This window comes from Cajanus cajan, chromosome 4 (genome assembly GCF_000230855.2).
Source record: "Cajanus cajan strain Asha chromosome 4, NIPB_CcT2T_4, whole genome shotgun sequence".
Classification (NCBI taxonomy): Eukaryota; Viridiplantae; Streptophyta; class Magnoliopsida; order Fabales; family Fabaceae; genus Cajanus; species Cajanus cajan.
In genome coordinates this window covers 24074875-24097355 of record NC_138520.1, presented here as the reverse complement: position 1 = coordinate 24097355, position 22481 = coordinate 24074875, and the positions used below count along the sequence as shown (strand labels likewise).

Genomic DNA, 22481 nt, shown 5'->3' with positions numbered 1-22481 from the left:
TTAGAGCGTGACACAGGTGGTGTTATATTGAAAGGTGGTGTTGCGGGGTGATGACACGTACATGTTACATGTTGAGTAATGGCTTTGCATGAGGAACAGGTTTCAGTTTGGCCTCGATCGGTTTGGACACATCAGAATAATTAAAGTGGCTCAGATACGAGGCAGACAAATGAGAATAATATATTTTCTTTCTTATTCCTCAAATACATTTTTTACTGAGTGGAGTTCTTTAAAATGTGTGAAATTATATGGGAATTCCGCTCATTATTTTAATGATTTTCTGTTTATAATTTAATAATTTGAATCTGAATGATGAATAGTGTCGTCTCGCTGCAAATAAATGATGATAGGTTAAATATGTGTTTGATTTTATGTAAATAGTTGTCTAATTTTAAAAAAATATGACTGTCAAATCATGGTATTTTCTTAGCATTCTTTTTAAGCTTTTATTATTAACTTAGTTTCAGTGTTTAGTATGATCAATAAAATAGAAAATACTAATTAAGATAATAAAATTTATTTGAAATCAAAATATTTGGATTATTTTTAAGTACATAATATAATTAAGTACTATATTTATGGTTTTATATAAATAAATTAATTGCATAATTTAATTTTAAGTTTCATATATTATAAACAATATTTTTATTATTTTTAAAACCGTTTTTACTTTTAAAACTAATTTACTTTTAATAATGAATTTTTAAAAGATTATTTAAATGTTTATTATAATATAATTTCAGTATATTACTTTTATCTTCAAAATCATTATTTGTAACAAATATATTATAATTCGTTACAATTAATGAATTAAAATATAAAAATATCATAAGAAAATTTCTTCTTTCAATTATATATTTTTTGTTTATAAGATTAAAATATGAAGATTTATTTAAAAAAATTACTAACAATTGATTGGTGTAAAAGTAATATATTAAATCTACATTATTAATATCTATGTAAATTATAATATTTTAAAAATTACAATATTAAAATTAAATCCATAAATCGAAAATTTTTAATACATCAAAAGTAATAAAAATCGTTCATCATAGTATATTAAAATTAATAATGAGTTATAGAACAAATTATATGTAACTATCTAATTTATATAAAATAAAAATATATTACTTAATTAAATTATGTACTTAAAATAATTTAATTATTTTAATTAAAAATATTCTTTATATCTATGAAAAAACTAATTAGAATTAATAATAAAAATTAAAAACTAAGAGTAAAATATGGAGATATAAAAAAGACAAAAATTTGCCATGAATAAATGTACACGGAACCATAAAGCATATTTAAGCATGTATGAGTGTTGAAACTTTTAGAAGAGGAATTGTTGTGTATGAGTCCACCGTGTGTGTTGTTGGCGTTGGAGGCAAACAGGTGCGAATTTTGCGCTGCGGTATCCGATGTGGGGTTATACTCATTATCACTAATTATATGGACTGGACTCGTGCGGTCGGTTTCTACTGCATCAGTAATGTATAAGTTCGTCAGAGGTTACCAGCCTGTTTATTAAAGTAAAATATTTCTATTTTTTTAAAATAAAAATTTATGTTTAAATATAAATTTATCATATGAGTGGTATCGAACTCGGTATTTCAAGAAAGGTATTGAATTCGAATTTTATGTATAGACAAATTTGATTATAAAAATATATATTTACAATTAAAACCACTTAAAACACATTTAAAATATTTCTTTAATAAGTGATTTCAAAATTTCAGTCTTAGTATGCAATTATTGTAGTGACTAGTGAGAGATTATTGTAGAATGTTCAATATCTTTCATTCAAATTTTGGCGTTATTATTATAATTTTAATGAATAAAAAAATATTTAATTACATAAAACATTTGCAGAGAAAGATTTAGCTTCTATAGTAATTTTATTTTATTTTAAAACATTGTTTATAGTTTAAAATTAATTTCTTGAAAATTAATTATATCTAATTTTAAAAAAATAATATCAATATACGAATTCTTTTGGGTGATGTAAAAACTATATGAACCTTATGATGTTAATTTTAATTAAAATAAATCGTAAAGATATTATTTATTATAAGCTTATTTTTAATGATTTTCTTCCTCTATTTTTTTGTACGCTAAAAATTATTCCCTCCGTTTTTAATTCATAGTCGTTTTGTCAGAATTTGTCATTTTTTTTCATTGTCATTTTACTAAAATCAATGACTTGTTATTTTTTTTTTCTTATTTTTACTCCTGATAATTAATGTATGTTTAATGAACAATGTGTCTATTTATTTCTAATGTCTACTTATTTTTTCTTCAACTACTTATGTGAAGTTAATGTTGCATTTAAAATGGCAATATGTTTCCAACGAAATACTATAAAAAAATAGAGGGTAGAATAAAAAAGTAAGTAATAAATATTTTTGAAAACTAAAATATCAATCATTTTCTTAAGTTCCATGCAAAAACTTAAACGACTATAAATAAAAAATAGAGGGAGTAACTCTATTACACGTGTTCAAACTCTTTTAACCAATTTTGTTTCTTATCAACAAGTATCTCTTTTGAGTATCTTTTCGTATACAACTATTCTATATCATATGTTTACTCTTGTGAATTGTATGATTCAATCAGAGTGCAAAATGAGTTAATAATCACCACATTATTTATGTCAATGTATAGTGTTAACTGAGAAAGTGTTCTCACATTTTTCAAGACGAAAGAAACCAAGTGTGTGTTTATTTTTCCGTTTCATTCAACTGAACGTCAATCCATCTCTCCTCTTGCTTCTACGTTTCTGTCTTAGAAAATGGAAAAATTCAGTTAAACGACGTTGAAACGATAAAATAAACACACCCTAGACAGGCTACTCCAAGTACCTAACTGGATTTGATACTTTATATATTAGTATTTTAATATTAGTAAGTCTATAGAGGTGATGGATACCGTGATTCCAAAAATGATTAATATCACGTGTCTTCGATGAATAAAATGGGTTGGAGAAATGGTCAAGGAGACACTGCAAAATTTAAACTTTGCTATATACACAAGGAAAGTATGATAAAAAAATAAAGTTTGACATGAATATTATTGTAGACAAGAATAGGAAGGAAAGTGTGGCAAATGTAAAATGGACCGGTACAAAATTTTATGTTTAAATATAATGTTTGCCCAAGTGACTTTTAACTATTTATATTTATATACTATAAATATAATTCATGTTTATACACTTGTTTGTGGAGATTTTCGTAAATAGATTCTTTTTGTTCGAACTAGCACGAACTATTTCAATTCAAGTATGTTTGCGCCTTTTAGAATAGCCTTTTTAGAATAAAGATGAGAATGATAGGGAGTAGTTAATCATGTATTCATTTCCAGAGATGCGTCGATGATTATTAACATGTGAACATCATGCGTGCAAGTTTCCCCGTAGATTGAATATGCAACATGTATATTAACAACAAAAATCATAATTGATCAGTTCATACAAATTATGAATTACAATTCATGATAATCTAAAACAAGTTGAATTATGAAACTAGACTACACTATTCTACGCTACGGAAATAAAGAAAAAGGGCAAGAAATCATACTCAACAAACTTGTACACAGGCGTCGTATGTGCAAGCAATAAGTGCTCGTGAGAATTCTTAAGCATGAATTTCTGACCCCTTTAGGAGAAATCACATCTAATATGTATAGACGTTTCATTAAAGCAGTTACTTGCACTTACTCTCATCGTGGGACGTTCACGTGTCGTAACTTCTCTCCATCGCTCTTAACTTCCACTAACTGCTACTCCCACGTTCTCATATTCTCTCGAGTGAGTTTTGGGTAGTTACCAGGTAACTTCTCTGAACTGCTCTAACCGTTTCAGACTTTTGTGGCTTATTTGATTTCTCCAGTTTCTTTTTCGAGTTCCTCTTATTTGACCCAACTTTGCGTTTTCCTTATTTCATCTTAAGGTCATCTAGTTCGGTTAGCATTTTTCGAACTCACCTCGAGAATCTCATTCCCCATTCTACTAGGCCTTACTTATTCTGTCTCAAGGTATGAGAGCAAGGTATTTTTTTACTATTTTTCATGAAAACCTACCTCGGCCTTTTGATTTTCATCAAATGTTTTGTCCCATCCACGTAGCTTTTGTCAAACACCATTAATAGTCTCATTTATCTCTCTTAGAGCATCTCCAACGGAGGGTGCTTGAAGGGTTTCTTATTGTTAAGCACCGTTCCTTATAACAAACTCTCGTTGGACTTGTCCTACATGGCAGCTGGATTTCTTAAATTTTTTTGTGAATTGCTTGTACAAGCAACAGCCCTTAGCACTGACAAAAACAATTTCATTGGTTGAAATTTATCTACGTGGACCACATTTATGAAAAAGAAAAACAAAAAAAAACCATTTTCACATCCTTCTCGTCCTGTTCCTTCGTCCGGGAAGTTTGGCAACGCCGGCCCGTGTCGCCAGTGGCCGTTCGAGCGTCACCGGCCAAACCCCTCAGCCCCCCGTGCGCGGCAACCGGCCAAACCCCTCCGCCCCCGGTGCGCGGCAAAAGCCACCGCCCCCGTGCGTGACCCCTCCGCCCCGCGCGCCAGAAGCCACCGCTCCCCTTGCGCGACCGCCAGAAGCCACCGCCAACCGTGCGCGACCCCTCCACTCCCCGTGCGCGGCAGAAGCCACCGCCCCCGTGCGCCACCCCTCTGCCCCGCGGGCCAGAAGCCACTACCCCCGTGCGCGACCCCTCCGCCCCGCGCGCCAGAAGCCATCGACCTTGTGCACGACCTCCAAAACCCCACCGCCCCCCGTGCGCGACCACCAGCAGCCACCGCCCCCCATGCGCGACCGCCAGCAGCCACCGTCCCCCATGCGCGACCCCGTGAAGAAAGAGTGAAGGGAGAGTGAGTGACGGGAGAGTGTAGAGAGTGAGTGACGGGAAAGTGAGTGAAAGGAGAGTGAGGGAGGGAGAGTGAGTGACGGGAGAGTGAGGGAGGGAGAGTGCAGAGAATGAAAAGAGAGTGAGAGACTTTCATAAACGAAAATAAGAAAAAAGAGACGTTGAAAGCCGTTGGAGAGACGTTAAAGAGCCGTTGAACATTTATGTATAAATTGATGTCCAATTTTCAGGTCATTTCCACTCTATTTTTCACATTCAGTAGTTCATTTGCACTCTATTTTTCACATTGTGTAGTTCATTTGCAATCTATTGTTCGGTTAATTTGCATTTCATTATCCAAGTTTACAATTTATTTCAAAAAATTACTATTCACGTTTATTATTTACGTTTACTATTAGCATCCAAAAAAAATTATTTTTTTTGTTCTTTTGTAATTTTTTTTATAATCTACCACATGGATCCCAATCAATTTAATTTTCAAAGTTATTTTAATTTTTTACAAAACCAACCACCACCACATTCAACCAACACCAACCAATCCCAATATAATTTTTAGGCCTTCAAATTTTTCCGAAACAGATTCACCAATTGGTTCCGTATCCGAGTCTCAAGTAAGGCTAGAGAACATCACACTTGATGTTGGAAGGCAACAAGGAGAAGAAATATCTACTCAAAAAAAATCACGTGTAAGTTTTTCTGTTGAAGAGGATAATTTACTTATTCAATCATGGCTCAACATTTCGAAGGATCCAATTGTTGGAGTTGATCAAACTGGAAATAGTTTCTGGATTAGAATCAAGGAGAATTACAACAACAATCGCAATCAATTTCTAGTAAGAAATCCAGGTCAGTTAAAAAGTCGTTGGTTTCGAATTAATAAAGTTGTTCAATTATTTGTCGGATGTTATAAACAAGCTCGTGATAAAAAAAAAGTGGTAACTCAGAAAAAGACATCATGGCAAATGCATATAAAATTTACTCGCAAGATGTAGGTGAAAAATTCAATTTTGAGCATGCATGGCTATTATTAAGAGATGAGCCAAAATGGAAATCGGAATCAATGGAGAGCTCTTCCAAACGATCAAAGATTTCAAAATCTGGGCAATACTCAACGTCTTCTAACACAGATGCAGCCAATGATTGTGAAGAATATGACCCAACAACACCAATGTCTCGTCCAATAGGTCAAAAAGCAGCGAAGAGAAAAAGTAAAGGAAAGGTTGGCGAAACATCTTCCAACAAAGAGGAGTTGGAGAACATAACAAAAGCAATGTTAGAAAGAAGTGCTGCAGTAAAGAAATTGGCTGAAGCGAAGGAAGCAGCTAACTTTAGTGCAATGTATGAAATTTTCATGAAGGACACATCTGGAATGACTGAGAAGCAGCTCCAAGATCATGAATTGGCTTGTAATTTTATTAGGCGCAAATTAGGAGATTAAATATTATTGTAATTTTAATTTAGTGCGTATTTAATTTTTATATTTAATTTTATTGTAATTTTTGGTATTTCTTTTTATTATGTAATTTCTCTTTATTATGTAATTTTTTTTATTATTGTAATTTTTGGTATTTCGTTTTATTAATAAATTTATTTTTATTATTGTAATTTTTTGTATTTTTTATTATGTAATTTCTTTTTATTATTAAAATTTTTGTTATATTTTTTATTATGTAATTTTTATTATTATTGAAATATGAGTTGTAAAAAAATTGAGGTGTCAAAAAGTGTAATATGAGTTGTAAAAAAGTTGAGGTGCTTATCAATTGCCATTGGAACAAAAGTTGTAAAAATATAGTATGAGTTGCTTATGAGTGACGTGGCACAGTGGGACCCATTTAAAGTGGTTGGGAGTTGTTCTTAGGTACAATATCATTTTGGCGGCGCAACACACATTCCTATGTTTCTTGTATCTATTTCTTCTTAAATTCTCTTTTAGAACTGTTTTATTATTTTTTGAACGTTAGGCCCACTTCCTTTTAGCCCATTCCTTTTCTCTTACTTATATATGTAGGCATTTCTTACCTTGACGCATTTTTACTGCATCTTTAACCGCCTGTGCAATCAACCTTTCTTTTCCCTTCTTTCTTTTTCTTTAAGACTTCTTTCCCATATGGCTACCTCTGCTGCTTCTGCTTCCACCACTATACTTGAGCTTTCCTCGGCTCTAGCTTCTGCTCAATCTGGTTCCCACGTGCCTTTGCTCCTAGAGAACGCACCAGTTACTACCATGGACGATGGTACTCAACCTTTTGTCCCTATTCCAGGCATGGAAGAACCTAGCTTGAAGATCTTCAATTCTCAGGTAGTCTTGCCATTTTCTATTGTTGATGGCTCTTTGCATGCCTTTTTGGGTCCTTTTTCCGGTCAGAATAAGAAAAAGTATCCTAACACCCTGCTTCTAGAGGATGAATCTTCTTTGCCTTATATATATTCTCCTAGTATAGACCTTTCTTTGTTCTCTGATACCACCAAGATATTTCGTACTTTTCCCCCGCCTAAAGATAGACATATCCAATGGCTTGAATGTATTGAAAACTCTATGCAATCTACATGACATGAAATTGGTATTTTTGACTTTATCCAACTAGAAAAGTATGATATGAATATCTTCGACCCTTAAATGTTGCTTTCTGCTATGTTTTTCTGGAATAGAGAAACTCGAGCCTTTGAGTTTCCTTGTGGCTTCGTATGCCCCACCCTAGTTGATGTCGTGGCTATTACAGGTCTCAAACCCATAGGGGATAGGTTTCATCCCGACGCCTTCGAAGAAACTATTTCGATGAAGGGAGCTTCAATTATATGGGACAAGAAAACTTACTCTGCCTTCATTACTGCGCATCATGGTCGAGAAGATACTCTTGTTAACATATTTCCTTCTTACTCTACTGGTTATTCACTTGTGTCTTTTTGTACTCCTTCTCTTCAGGTGCCAAAATATTACTTTGTACTTGCTCAAGCTCTTCATCTCAAGAAAAAGGTATGTTGGAGCAAACTCTTCCTCGCTTCTCTTTATGCCTATCTCGATGAGGCTTCCAAAAACTTGACTCGAGAAAATAGTCCTCAAAACCTCTCAGGGCCTCTTTGGTTATTGCAACTGTGGCTGAATGCTATCTTTGAAAAGAAGTTGAAACTTCTTCCTCTTACGGCTACTATTCAATATTCCTTCGAGGGAGCGAGACTCTCAGCATTAACCCCCAAGAAGAGATCTATGGAACATTTTGCCCATTACATAAAACTATTCTCGATTTTGATGAATTTTCGATGGACTTAGCCCCTTTCATTCGCTCTGACCTTGTGGGTCCTTCTTGGCTTATTGGAAATAACCAAGTTGGCAATATCTCTCCTGATATGCTCGAAATTTGGTTTGGATTTCTCTCTTGGGATATTATATTTTCCGGGATGAAGCAAAAGGATGGGAGGGTTTATCCTTACCAACCTCAATTTTTTGCTCACCAATTTGGGTTATGCCAAATGAAACCGTTACCCCTTTATCGAAAAGATCGAATAGATTCTAACGTGTGTGTCGAAACTGGCAATTACGAGGGCTTACTGAGTTTGATTTTGAAGCCTACCACTCAACTTTCTCTCAACCCATCTAACTTTTCTCCTTCTTTCCTCGTATCGAGATGTTATCTACGTTGGTGGTATGGATATTATACTAACAAAATGTTCTCCTTTGAGGATTTCTTGAGAAGGCTGACCAACTTTTGTTTTTCTGCACAAGGCTCGAAGACTTCAAGTACTTACAAAAATCGTAACATTATTTTTCAGTTTGAACAATTTTTTAAAATGTGTTATCAACCCAATGATATGCTTCAAACTATCTTGGACGCCTCAGTACCCTTGTCAAAAATGGCACAATGAAACATTCGTTCTAATAAGGTTATTAATCCTCGAGGAAAAACTACTTTTTAAAAATTTTGTTCGAAAACTATTCCTTCTCTTCCCAATGACCTATTTGGTTTGGCTAAGTATCTAGATTATCCCCCTTGGGTCAAGACTCTCGATCCCTTGTATGAGGAGCATAAAAGTATACCCATAAAGAATCGAGTTACTAGTGCACGATGTTCTGTGTACGATTTTCGCAGATGGTGGCCCTTATGTTGGGTTGACGATTCTGTTATTTACCCTGGTATTTTTCGAGGCTGAGATCTTGTAATTTATTTTACTCCATATTTGACTTGTTGCTTATTTCTGAAATGATGCCTCCAGCTGCTATAGCCAAAAAGCTTCCTCAACATCCAGATGATGCTCAACATTGGGAAAGCAAAGACGAAGAAGCTAGTCAATCCTTAAAGTCTCGAAAAAGAAAAACTGCCTCTGAAAGACTTTTGATTCGCTCCAAGGTATCATCACTGTCCTCTGTTGGTTATAGTCTCTTCTACGTATTCTTAAATTTCATTGTCATAGGGTGTCGAAACTTCCTCGAAGAAACCTCGTGTTGACTTAGTAAGTGTTAAATCTGAGTCACTTTGGTCTCTCAAATCACTATCCATTTTTGACCTTCGACCCGTATTTTACTTTCCTCATTTTCTTTAGGTTTCTACTACTAGACGAGTTTCGAAAGATAAAGGAAAACAAAAAAATTCCTCCACTGAAACTGCATCGAACCCCATTGCCCCAACTGACAAACTTATGAAAGATGCTATGAAAATTGTAGTTCAAGTTGAACATGTAAGTTTAATTATTGTTACTTTTTTTTTTTGAACTCCCTTGGGTTTTTTTCTACAAGAGTCTTCTCAAGGCAACACCCCTTCTTTCAATTTTGAAGTTGGTACTGCTTCTGGTCAAGGTACTTGTTTCCCTTTTGAATTTTTTGAGCTAATCATTAAGTCCTTTGATTCGACTCTTTTTTAATTCACCTTGTCGTATATTTTGACTAGATGAGGAAACTGTAGTGCCTATTCCAACTCTTCAAGTTCCCTCGGTGACCTCGGATGGTGATGCTAAATCTTTCAAACCTCTAACAATTCCAATTCCTTCCGATGATTTAGATCTTATCAGATTTTTTAATGAGGAAACCACTCAAGATGATATCTTTAATGTACTTGAGAACTGGACTAGCGGGACTTCTGTGTCTGATAAATCTTGAGATACAACCTCTCACTATCAACCTTTATTAGCCTCGTTCCGCTCAAAATCCTATGTGGAAAACTTAGATCAATCTCTTTTAAATCCTCACTTTAAAGTAGAAGTGGAGCAAATGGTTGAAGACCTAAATGCCTTCCCTGACCTTCCTCCTGAAGTGACCGCGGAACTGAAAAAATTCTTCCAAGCCTTTACAAAAGCATTAGAATTGCGAACCAAATGGTCAGCTTCTTACAAAGAAGTAGCCCAAATAGAAGTAAGCACTGAAAGAGATCGTAGCAAGCTCAAACAACTAAAATCTGAACTACTTTCGATTTGGGAGTCCACTTCCAGTCTTATCCTGGAACTGATGAGATTGAAGAAAGAAGAAGCTGATATGGAGAAACCTATTGAAACTTTGCAGAAGGTATTGGAATTGACTAAATCTAAGCATGCCGCTCTTAAAAGTCAAAGCCAGGATATCATCTGGAAACAAAAAGAGTTAAAGGATGAAGGAAAAACCCTCTCTACTCACCTCTCCAAGACTTTAGAACAAAAACGGAGGCTTGAAACTTTGTGTGCCTCAAGAAGGCAAAGTTTAGAACAAGCCTATCAAGCTTTCGAGTCCTTTAAGCTAAAATTTTGTAAATCCGATTAGTATTCAGAGTAACTTTGCTTTAATACAATTTACATTGATGGAATTTCTTTAAATATTTGCCATTAATCACTTTAATCAGAGTTCGAATTCACTTCTCTGATCACGTATGCATTGTGTGAATATACCATTTTTATCACAAATGGTCCTTCCCAGTTGTAAGACCACTTACCTCGATCTCGTGATTTTTGTTCTATTGACAGGATGACTTTTAACACTAAATCACCAATCGAAAACACTTTCTTCTTGATCTTTTTATTGTATGTCTGAGCAATTTTTTCTTTTTGCTGAATGATATTTTGTACGGCTATGATTCTTTCCTCGTCTAATTGAACTAGCTCGTCATACATTAAATTCCAATAATCTTCGATTGGTAACTCGTTTTGCCTTTGTATGTGGACTGATCGCAAATTAATGTCTATGGGCAAGATTGCTTCATGGCCATAAACCAGCTTATACGGCGTTGTCTGTGTGGCAATCCTAGGCGAATTTCGATAAGCCCACAAAATTTGTGATAACGTTTCATGCCAATTTCGAGGCTTACCCGAAATATGTTTTTTAATCAACGCTATAATCACTTTATTAGCAGCTTTGACTTTACCATTCGCTTGTGCATAATAAGGCGTTGAAGTAACCAATTTGATTCCCCTCGACTGTGCATATTGTGTAACTTTTCTTCCTGCAAATATTGTACCTTGATCCGTAGTTATCATTTGGGGTATTCCAAATCGAAATATGATGTGGTCTTCAATAAAGTCTATTACTTCTTTCTGGTCTACCTCCTTTATAGGAATCCTTCCACCCATTTCAAAAAATAATCAATGGCCACAATTATATATTTATGGTTTCTTGTTGAGGGGGGATGAATCTGACCAATTACATCAATTGCCCATCCTCGAAATGGCCAAGGTTTAATGATCAAATGTAATTCGTTGCTGGCACCTTCTGTATCGGACCATATTTTTGGCATTCTTCACAACCCTTTGCAAACTCGATGCAATCTTTGAACATAGTTGGCCAGTAATATCCTTTATAAGTCCACTTCATTTCCCCCCTGCTTGATGTGCTCCACAAATACCTTCGTGTACTTCTGCCATGGCTATAGATTTTTCATGATCTCTGAGACATCTAAATAAAACTCCATCGAAACCTCTCTTGTATAATTCATTGTTCAATACCACATAATTGAGGGCTCGATATTTGACTTTCCTTTCAACTTGCGAATTTGGGTTTTGTAGATACTTGATCATCTCTTTTCTCCAATCCTGGATGGTTGAAGTGTCGATAATGAGACATTCCTGATCGCAAACCAAATCTCTTTCGATTTGAACTAAAGATTTGAGATACTTTTTACTTATTCTATACCCAGACGTTGTTTGAGCCAATTCATTTGCGATTTAATTTTCATCTCGAGGAATATGCTCCAATTGGACTTCATCAAACGAATTTAATAATTTTATCGCTCGAACCTTACATTCTATCAATCTTTCATTTGTACATTGGTATTCTCAAGTTATTTGTTTAATCACGAGCTGAGAATCACCTCGAATTATTATGTTTTTTGCCCCCAACTCTTTAAGAAAATTTAACCGAGTGATTAATGCCTCATATTCAACTTCATTATTCGAATATTCAGCTTTGGTTCTTAACGAAAACTTGGTAGGAAACCCATTAGGAGAAATAATTAATATTCCAATTCCCATTCCAAATTCATGTTTCGATCCATCAAAAAATAATTCCCATGCTTTCGTGGTAACGTATTCAACTTCTTTTATCGTAATCGAATGGTTGACGAAGAAATCAACGATTACCTGACCCTTAGTAGCTCTAAGCGGAACAAACGTTAACGAGTATTCTGTCAATGCAAGTGCCCATTTACCAATTCAAGAATGTAACACAACTTTGGACAACATATACTTGATTACATTGCTTCGACAATAAACTAACACATCAAAAGGTTTGAGATAATATTTCAACTTTGTACAAGCAAAATACAAACTCAAACATAGTTTTTCCAGAGGAGTATATCTAATTTCTGCTCCTACCAACATTCTACTTAGATAATAAATGACTATTTTGATGCCATTATTATCATCCTGCACCAGCATGCCCATAATAGTTGAGTTGTTGGCTGAAACATATAATTTTAATTTTCTCCTTTTAGATGGTGGTGCTATCACTAGAGGATTAGCCAAATAAGTCTTGATTTCTTCAAATGCTTTTTGGTGTTCTGCACTCCATCAAAATGCTTCTTCTTTCTTTAACCATAATAAAGGAGAGAACACTTTAGTTTTTCCTGAAAAATCTGAGATAAATTGTCTGAGAAAATTTATCTTACCTAACAAAGCTTGGAGTTCCTTCTTGTTCGAATGTGGCCTAGTTTCCATGATAGCCTTAGTCTTGTTTTTATCCACTTCGATTCTTTTTTGGTGGATGACGAATCCCAGAAACTCTCCTGCTGTAACAACAAAAGCACACTTTAGTGGATTCATTTTAAATCCATGTTTCCTCATTCTTTCGAAAAACAATTTTAAATGTTGTAAATGGTCACTTTTTTGTTTCGAACCGATGACTATATCGTCAATATAGACTTGTATAGACTTACCTATCACATCATGAAATATTAGATTCATGGCTCTTTGATATGTGGCCCCTGCATTTTTCAAACCAAATTGCATTACCACCCATTCATAAGTTCCTAGAGCTCTTGGACATCGAAAAGCAATTTTTGACGCATCATTAGTTGCAATGTAAATTTGATTATAACTAGAATATCCATCTAATAGGGTCATCATTTCATTACCCGCAATTGCATCAATCATTGTTTCAGCAACAGGCATGGGATACTCATCCTTAGGCATAGCCACATTAAGGTCTCGGAAATCGATACATACCCTGAGTTTACCATTTTTCTTAATGACAGGAACAATATTCGAGATCCATTCAACATATCTCGAGGTGCGGATAAACTTGGCCTTCAATAACCTCTCAATTTCTTCCTTAATTTTTCCAATTACTTGGGGAGAAAATCTTCGAGGACTTTGTTTTACTGGCTTCTTTCCAGGGATCATTGGCAATCGATGTTCTACCAAACCTCTATCTAGACCAGGAATCTCTTCGTAATCCCAAGCAAAATAATCCCTATATTCATGGAATATTCGAATAATTCCTTCTCGAAGGCTCATTTTTAAAAGCTTGCTAATGTACGTGACTTTCCTGTTTTCAACAGTACCCAGATTAATTTCTTCTAAAGGGTCTTGGGATTCCAACTTGAAATCTTCGTTTATTGATTTTTTGAATCCCAAGGGGGAATCATCAAAAATGCAATCAAGCTTTGTTTCTATTTTTGACATTTCATTCTGTTGGCTCAAGCTCTTGTCAGATTTTGCTTTGACATCTTCCAATCTCTCCAAGTTTGAATCTCTACCATGATTCTCTTGGTCATCATTTTATTTTCTTTTCTTTTTTCTTTTCCTTTGGCCGTTTCGACCGTACTACTTGCACATCCTTCCAAATGTTTCCAGGCGTCATTAGTCCCTTTGATACCTTTATAATCTTCTTCGGCCCTTGTGGCCGTTTGATCGTCTATATAGGCCAAAATTCGAGCTAAAAAGCTCGAATAATGATCTTGTTCCATCATCCTTGTTGTTGAGCCGATTCAACTTCAGCTCGATGTATCACAAATCCCCTTTTTACATCCCACAAAAAGTCTTTTTAACACCTTCTTCCTCCTCCAGAACATATGGATCGTTAGCATCAAAAGGTTTGGTTTTTGCAAATGCTGTGATTTGCTGGTCAGCAAAATACATACCTGTCTCGTACTCCTTTTGGTTTGCCTCTAGCATTTCTAGCTATTCATCTTCATCCTAGAAGAAGATTTTCTGGTGCACTGTCAAGGGTATGGCACCCATACCATGAATCCATTCTCTCCCTAACAAGACATTGAAGTTGGCTTTCGAGGGAGTAACAATAAATATCGTGGTCCTCTTCACACTACCTATTTGGACATTTAGTAAGATCATCCCCTCAAGTTGCAAGGATTTTCCTGCAAAATCAGATATAAGGATATTGTGCGGCTTCAAATCAGCTAAAGTTTTCCTGAATCGTTTCAACATTATTCGTGGGAGTATATTTATAGTTGCACCCCCATCTACCAAAACTTTGTTGGCTTCATGGCCCTCGATCATTAAAGTTGACAACAATGGCTTAAGGTGATCTTTCATTTCTTGGGTCGGTGAATCGAACACAGTTGAACTAAACCTAGGAATGACTCGAGAGATTTGGTTTACCCGCACTATTCTTGATTCATAGTTAGGATCATCGAAGAAATCTTCTCTATGTAAATCCTCCTGTTCATTCACAGATTCCATAGCATCATCATACTCTAAGGGTAAGATTGATACTACCCCACAGATATCTTCAAGGGAATCCTCAAAACCACTTTCGAAGCAATCTGTAATCAGATCCTCATCCTCTTCGGAGAACTTCTTAAAGGATTCACCCCCATGATGAGGCACAGGGATAGAAAATTGATTACCTCCAAACCCCTCGAATGTTTCTTTTCTCATTCTTTGTTGTCTTGAGTTTTGGTTAAAGCATTGAAAGGATATCTTGCTCCTCTTCCAAAACTCCCAGGCATGTTTTACATGTATTGAGGTCCTCTATATGGAGGTTTCGAATAATTCATGACTTGTTTGCCTCATCCCATACCAACATTAGGTCTCTATTGGGTGGACCATTTTCCAATTGGAACATTTGAATTTGGGATGTAAGTATTACCAAATTTGGAGGAATTGTACATCTCCATTTTTCCCATAGGGGCATTATATTGTGGCATGTGAACTTGTCGCATTGTTATCCCAGCATTTACTTTTGCCTTTTCTCGAGCCTTCTCAACTTTAAATCCTTTCATAACTTCTGATTCCTCGAAAGCCTTAGCAGTAGACCGGTCAAATACAACACTACAACGAGGGAAAAGCATCACCTCTCGATCAACATTTTTATTTCTAGCAAGAAACTCGAGCAGAGTATCACCCTCCTTGGGATAGACTGGTTCTTCTTCTTTAGCAAAGTCGTCCAGAAGCTCTTCTAGTTTCTCATTTGAAATGGGCTCGATGTTTTGATCCTCATCAATCTTGACATCCACCATGTTGATTTCCATTGAAACTGGCTCTACGTACCTAGTATGCATAGCAAATGGATCAGTGTCTATTTTCATGTCTTTCTCTTTGAAAGCGAGACGACCTTCTGTAATCGCTTTCTCAATCATGTCCCTGAAACACACACAATTATTAGTCCAATGTCCATATATATTGTGGTACTTACAAATTTTTTTTTCCTTTTCTTTGATCGAAAGGTGGGATTTTATGATTATCTGGAAGGGTTATTTGCTTATCTTTCAAAAAAATATCAAAAATCTTATATGCTTTCGTTATGTCAAAACTATATCTTTTATTTGTGCCTGACTCCAAACTATCCTCAGGTTTCAACATCTGGCATTAATAGGTAGGGCTAGTTCGAAGCTCTGCTATATTAACCTCTTCATCTTCATTTAAACTCTCAATACTCGCATCATCCTTGCACTCGATGTTATCTACATAGGCTACTTTTTCTTTACGAACAAATCTGTCAAATTTTCTTAATCTCTCCTTTTCAGCCTTAATCTGTCCAATCCCTCTCACTTTTGCAGCTAATTGACCCATGTCTCTAAGTTATTCGTTCACTATTTTTTTCCTGATCGAAAAATCTAAACCAGTGGCTGCTATTTTAACTAACTCATGCTCATGTATGTTCGTGTAGCATCGAGCTTTTAGTTGTCTGAATCTGTTCAAATAGTCATCAAGCGATTCGTTGTGTAACCTTTTTGTACTCATTAAATCTACAATGCTCACTTTAGTCTCTCCTATGAAAAAATTTTCATAGAAACTTCTTTCTAATTGCCCCCAGGTGTGAATCGAATTAGGCTGTAAAGTTGTGAACCATGTAAAAGCTTTCTTTGTAAGAGAACTTGGAAAATACTTCATTTTCAAATGCTCATTACTACTTAAATCCCCACATTCAACCAGATATCTAGCATCGTGTTCTATAGTAGATTCTCCTAATTCTCCTGCAAATTTCGTGAATTTAGGGACCTTAATCCCTCTAGGTAATTCGACCTGGGTTATGTAATCTGGCAAAACGGATGTAAAATAAGGGCGTTCATTTCGACCAACCTCAAAACCATGTCTATGTAATACCCTTTCAACCATTTGATCCAAATATCCCTCAATATTCCTATGAGGCCTCCCTATATCAAAGTTAATTCAGTCCTGATTATCAATTTCATTAATTGTGTGTTGTTCTACCGCATTCAAGTTTGCACTCGTGGCCCTCGAAGGTTGGTTATCCCCTAATCTTCCCCCTATTTTATTGATTAACTCATACAAAGGAGTAAGTATATTATGCATCTAAGTTGACAAAAAATTTACCATGTCATGATTGCTATGGTCCATTTGTTGTCGAAGTGCTGACATCGCTTAGCTACTAATACCGGTAGGTATATAATTAGTTTGTCTAACCAGTAACCCTTATTGGCTCGTACCTATGTGTTGGTAAGGGTCTTGCATAATAAAACCCATTCCATTCGGATTAGCATTAGATCCATAAGGTGGGATATGCATTTGTGGGTTTGTTCTAGTATATACCATGGGCATTTCCATACTCAAGTTGGGTAGTCCTCCAATTTGGAATCATTCCCCAGAGATATTCGCGAGTACAATCCACAATTTCTTGAGATAGATTCACCATAACATTGGCATCATTCGCGGGAGGTGAAGAAACTGCCCCAGTAACCACGTTTGTTACACTCCTCTGATTGGGGTTAGGGTCCTTATTCTCTACGTGTCTTTGTTCTTCATTATTGACATCTCTCCTACTAGACGTGGACAAGGTTCTACCAATTCTCAGTCTCATAAAATACAAACACACCTAAAACTAGTTCAGTTATGTTTCATGTGCCAATTTATTTGTGGAGATTTTCGCAAATGGATTCTTTTTGTTTGAACTAGCACGGAATGTTTCAATTAAAGTATGTTTGCACCTTTTAGAATAGGCTTTTCAGAATAAAGATGAGAATAATTGGGTGTAGTTAATCATGTATTCATTTCCAGAGATGCGTCGATGATTATTAACATGTGAACATCATGCGTGCAAGTTTCCCAGTAGATTGAATATGCAACATGTATATTAACAACAAAAATCATAACTGATCAGTTCATACAAATTATGAATTACAATCCATGATAATCTAAAACAAGTTGAATTATGAAACTAGACTACACTATTCTACGCTACGAAAATAAAGGAAAAGGAGGCCAAGAAATCATACTCAGCGAACTCGTACACAAGCGCCGTATGTGTAGGCAATAAGTGCTCGTGAGAATTCTTAAGCATGAATTTCTGACCCCTTTAGGAGAAATCAAATATGATATTTATAGACGTTTCATGAGAGCAATTACTTGCACTTACTCTCATCGTGGGACATTCACGTGTCGTAACTCCGCTCCATCGCTCTTAACTTCCACTAACTACTGCTCCCAGGTTCTCATATTCTCTCGAGTGAGTTTTGGGTAGCTACCAGGTAACTTCTATGAACTGCTCTAACCGTTTTGGACTTTTGTGGCTTATTTGATTTCTTGAGTTTCCTTTCTGAGTTCCTTTTATCCGACCCTACTTCATGTTTTCCTTATTTCATCTTAAGGTCATCTAGTTCGGTTAGGATTTTTCGAACTCACCTCGAGAATCTCATTCCTTGTTTTGCTAGGCCTTACTTATTCTAACACCTTTTTCGATCATTGTCGAAACCAAATTCTTCGAGTAACAACACTATAAATAGAACTAGATACACTTTTGAAAGAAAAGTTGAGATTTAAAGGGTTGGTTAAGGGAAACATCTACGAGGAACTCATAAATAAACTTTTTGACATATGTAAATAAAAAGATTTATTCATCAAAATTTGTGTCACGATGACACTATGAACACAAAGCAGAAGGACGTGTGAATGGAGCAACGCGCTGGGGGGAGCACAAACTGTACAAGATAGAAAGTTCATATCCCTGGGGGCACCTTCTAACACAACCAACAGTTCATGCAAGGCGTGGGGGGAGTCTCAGGATCAAAAGCTTGTTCTTCATCCTTGAAGACCCATTGTCCTTCCTAAATGTGCATACCCATGTGATGAAGTAAAGTTTTCGCTATTTTAATGGATTGGTACAAAAACAATCTTTTTCTTCCTAGACAAATCTACTCCACAAACTTCAAATACTTTTGATAAGAGAAGAGCATAAAGTAGAGGTCCACCCTCATTCCTTTTAGCCTTAATAATGCAATCATTCACAATAATCACCCAATCTATTTCAATTTGATTTTTGATAGCATATCATCAAAAATTAAATCATCCTTAGAAATTTGAGCATGGTTGTTCAACCTTGGCTTAAGCATCCCGGCAATGATGAAAGAAATCAATCTAGAGTTTGTTTCCATACCACCGATTAAAAACTTACTATAGTTTGTTGCCTCAAGATTTCTTAGGCAACCCTAGTAAGTCTCCACTTCAGAAAACTCATCAAAGTTGGTAGGTAGTGCTCTTTACCCTATTTCCTTCAGATCAGTGGCCTGGAGTAGTGTTGAAGTGTTAAGAGTAACCTTGGTACCCTTAACAGTAGTAGTATTCTCCCCATTTTCAACATAGAACAACGAGTAGAAAACTTGTATGGGTCAAGGTAGTACTAATCTTCAAGACCCAAAAATTTCTTTAACTTTGATGCTTTACCAGTGAAAGAAATGTGATCCTTTCAGTAGCAAACCAATCAAGGTTTAGAGTCTTTGGAGGAATGATTCTCCTCCCAAAGTACCACTCAAAGAAGTTTTTTTGTTGGTTTTCTTGTGGAAACCAACTTATGACTAAAGCTTGTCTAGACGAAGGGATAGACTTCTTACTCCCTTTCACTTCAAGCTTCTTTAGTCTCTAGGGAGAAGATAAAGCCATGGGTTTAAAGTTTGTGCAAAAAGAATGAATAAGATTAAGAGATTTTGAAAAAGTGGAACTTTAGGGTTTTGGGTGTGAAAGAAATGATTAAAGTGTGAAATTTATAGAGTAGAAATGATGATTGAAGGGTTATAACTCCTTAGGCAACCATTGGACAAATAGGATGGTGCCATTGATGAAAGTTTATGGTGGTTGAGAGTTTGGCACAGAGTTCTAACATTCAATATTCAGAGAAAATGAAAAGTCTAAAAAAAATGAATTATTACTATGTAGTAATCGATTATCTACATCAGAAACTACTTAAAAACCAAATCTACTATGGATAATTGATTTTTTTAAAAAAAATAATTGATTATTCCAAAACACATAATCCAACTATAACATGAAATAATTGATTATTTCCTAAAATAATCGATTATTCCAAATGCAATCTCAAAAAAAAAAATAAAAAACACTCCCAGATAATTGATTATTTGATCTTTTAATCAATTATTTATGTATACTTACTAAAAATAATCAATCACCAACTTAAAACAATCAATTATTCTAGTAAGGAGTGCAAAAAAAATGAATTTTCATCCAATCATGATGCACTTAATCAAACATACTTCAATCATCCATTTAAGTCATACATATAACATACATCAAACATAGATTAAGATAAGCATGCTCATCATTCAATTTAGACAAGATTCATTCAAAATTCCTAGTTCATTTCTAGGATATTTGAATCTGTCTCTAGGTAAAGGTTTAGCGAATATATCAACTAGTTTCTTATTTGTCTCTATGAACTCAACTACACAATCCTCTTTCTGCACATGGTTTCTGGGAATGTGATGTCTTATTTCTATGTGCTCTGTTTTAGAGTGCAAGAAAAGATTCTTAGTGAGATTTATGACACTTTTATTCACTTATAAGAGAGATGGTGTCTAACATAACAGCATAGTCTACTAATTGTTGTTTTATCCATAGAAGTTTAGCACAACAACTTTCGGCAACAATATTTTTAGCCTCAGTTATACTTAAAGCAACACAAGCTTGCTTTTTGTAACACCCTTATTTTTAATTACCTATTTGTATAATTTTCTGTAAATTATTACATCTTTTATTGTAATAAATATATAATAAATATTATGTAAATTTACTATAACTAAAAATTATGTAGTATTATCCAACAAAAAAAATCCTCTGAATTCAATAACGTGTATTTTATTGTCAAATTCGACTATTTCTCGAACAATATTGTGAATACATCGTAAAAATATGAATAATTAGATTTAAGAAAATTTGAGAAATTTGTAACCTAAAGGATAGTTTATTGAGAGTAGATTAAGAATAAACACAATTATTTGAGAAAAACTCAAAATTAGAATTTACAAAAAAAAATTAAATTAGAATTGAAGTTAGAAATTTATTTTGCTAAAATATTAAGTTAAGAAAATTATGGAAAAAAATGTTCAATATGATATATATAATTTTATCTTAATTATAGTATTTTAGAATAATTCATAAAAATTATCTAACTAAGAAAAAGTAAAATATAAATTTTAACCAATTAAATTATGACATGTAAGTAAATTCTAACTAATTAAATTAAGATTAATTAGAATGATTAAGAGATGATCAAGAGACTTAATATTATGTTTTGATGGTGAATATTCTAATGATAATATTAGATTATTAAAACTATAATTAATTTGTAATATACTTTGATAATTCTATAAAATTCTAGAAAGTTCTATAAAATTCTACAAAATGAAGATAAAAAAATGGATTGGAAGCTTAACCATTAAGATATTTGAATAATTCTATAAAAATGCACACCTAAGCACCATGTGATAAAAATAAATACAAAGCTTAACTATTAAAATAACTAAATAATTCTACACAATTCTAGAAAGTAGACACATCATCATGTGATTATAATAAATTGAAAGCTTAACCATTAAGATAACCAAATAATTCTACAAAATTCTAGAAAGTGGACACCTCATCACCATGTGATTAAATAAATTAGAAGCTTCACCATTAAGATACTTAAATAATTCAACAAAATTCTAGAAATTCCTATAAATATCTACAACACGGACACCTAATCACCATTTGATTAAGATATCTTAAAAAATATCAAGAAATATCTACAATCTAGAAGATTTGAGAATGGAGGTGGAGACTAGTATAAATAGGAAAAACCACACCACAAAGCTCACAAAAACCCTTCAAACCAAGACATAAACCAAGCCAAAGGAACACCCCAAAAATACTTTATCTTTGCCACAACTAAGGAGGAAAACAAGGAGTAGACAACTAAAATTTCAAGAAGAGAGGAAGAAAGAAAGAAGAAGAGGAAGAAAAAGAAGTAGGAAAAGAAGAAATCAAGGAAGTTAGGAGAAAACTATCAAGCTTGGATAAATAGGTATGGGTTAGATGTTTAATTTGATTCATGTCTATATAATTGTAGAATAAGTATTATCTTTACTTATAATTTTGATGCATGGAACCTTAGGTTAGTTGATATGGTTTTTGATTGTACTTTTTGATAAATTTGATGTTTTAAAGTTGAATCTTGAAGTGGTTGATTGTTTATGATTGAATATTTCTATTGAAATTGTTTGAATTCTATTTGAAGAGTTTGATTGAGAATAATTTTTGAAGTGATAGATTAATAGTGATGCATATTGCATATTGCATAATGTCATTTTTGAGTCAAAATATTTTTAGGGGAAAAGAAAAGAATTTCAAAAAAATAAATATTTGAGAAAAGAATTCTGTACCAAGGATATTTGATAGAAAAATAACGAGTTTTGTAATTTTGAAATGATACTTTTTACGTGAATTCTTTTCTCTATGTTTA

The 22481-nt window shown here is 34.3% G+C and overlaps 2 protein-coding genes across 11 annotated transcripts in view; both read left to right on the top strand.

The window, feature by feature from the left end:
• The first annotated feature begins 5939 nt into the window (after positions 1–5939).
• On the top strand, positions 5940–6317 carry LOC145957250 (uncharacterized). Its single transcript, XM_083073471.1, has one exon. The coding sequence runs from the start codon at positions 5940–5942 to the stop codon at positions 6315–6317; it is 378 nt and encodes a 125-aa protein (XP_082929597.1).
• A 559-nt stretch (positions 6318–6876) lies between these two features.
• The window catches only part of LOC109807938 (uncharacterized), a 34802-nt gene continuing 19197 nt past the window's right edge, over positions 6877–22481 (top strand). For 3 of the 10 annotated variants that reach the window (XR_014433019.1, XR_014433018.1, XR_014433020.1), the window contains exons 1-4: positions 6878–7181; positions 7603–9011; positions 9092–9671; positions 9763–22043. Coding sequence is in view for 3 of the 10 variants with exons in the window: in XM_083072420.1 (XP_082928546.1) it covers positions 7500–7722; positions 7806–7856; positions 9092–9225; positions 9290–9328; positions 9419–9553; positions 9651–9671; positions 9763–9777 (618 nt within the window). In the remaining 7 variants the exon portion in view is untranslated. Of the gene's footprint in view, positions 9012–9091; positions 9672–9762; positions 22044–22481 lie in introns of those variants that run through there. The other 7 variants (XM_083072422.1, XM_083072420.1, XR_014433022.1 and 4 more) reach the window with 7 other exon arrangements.

What these genes read in the sequence shown, in the direction of transcription:
- LOC145957250 (XM_083073471.1), top strand. Translation starts at nt 5,940, where the DNA reads ATGGAGAGCTCTTCCAAACGATCAAAGATTTCAAAATCTGGGCAATAC.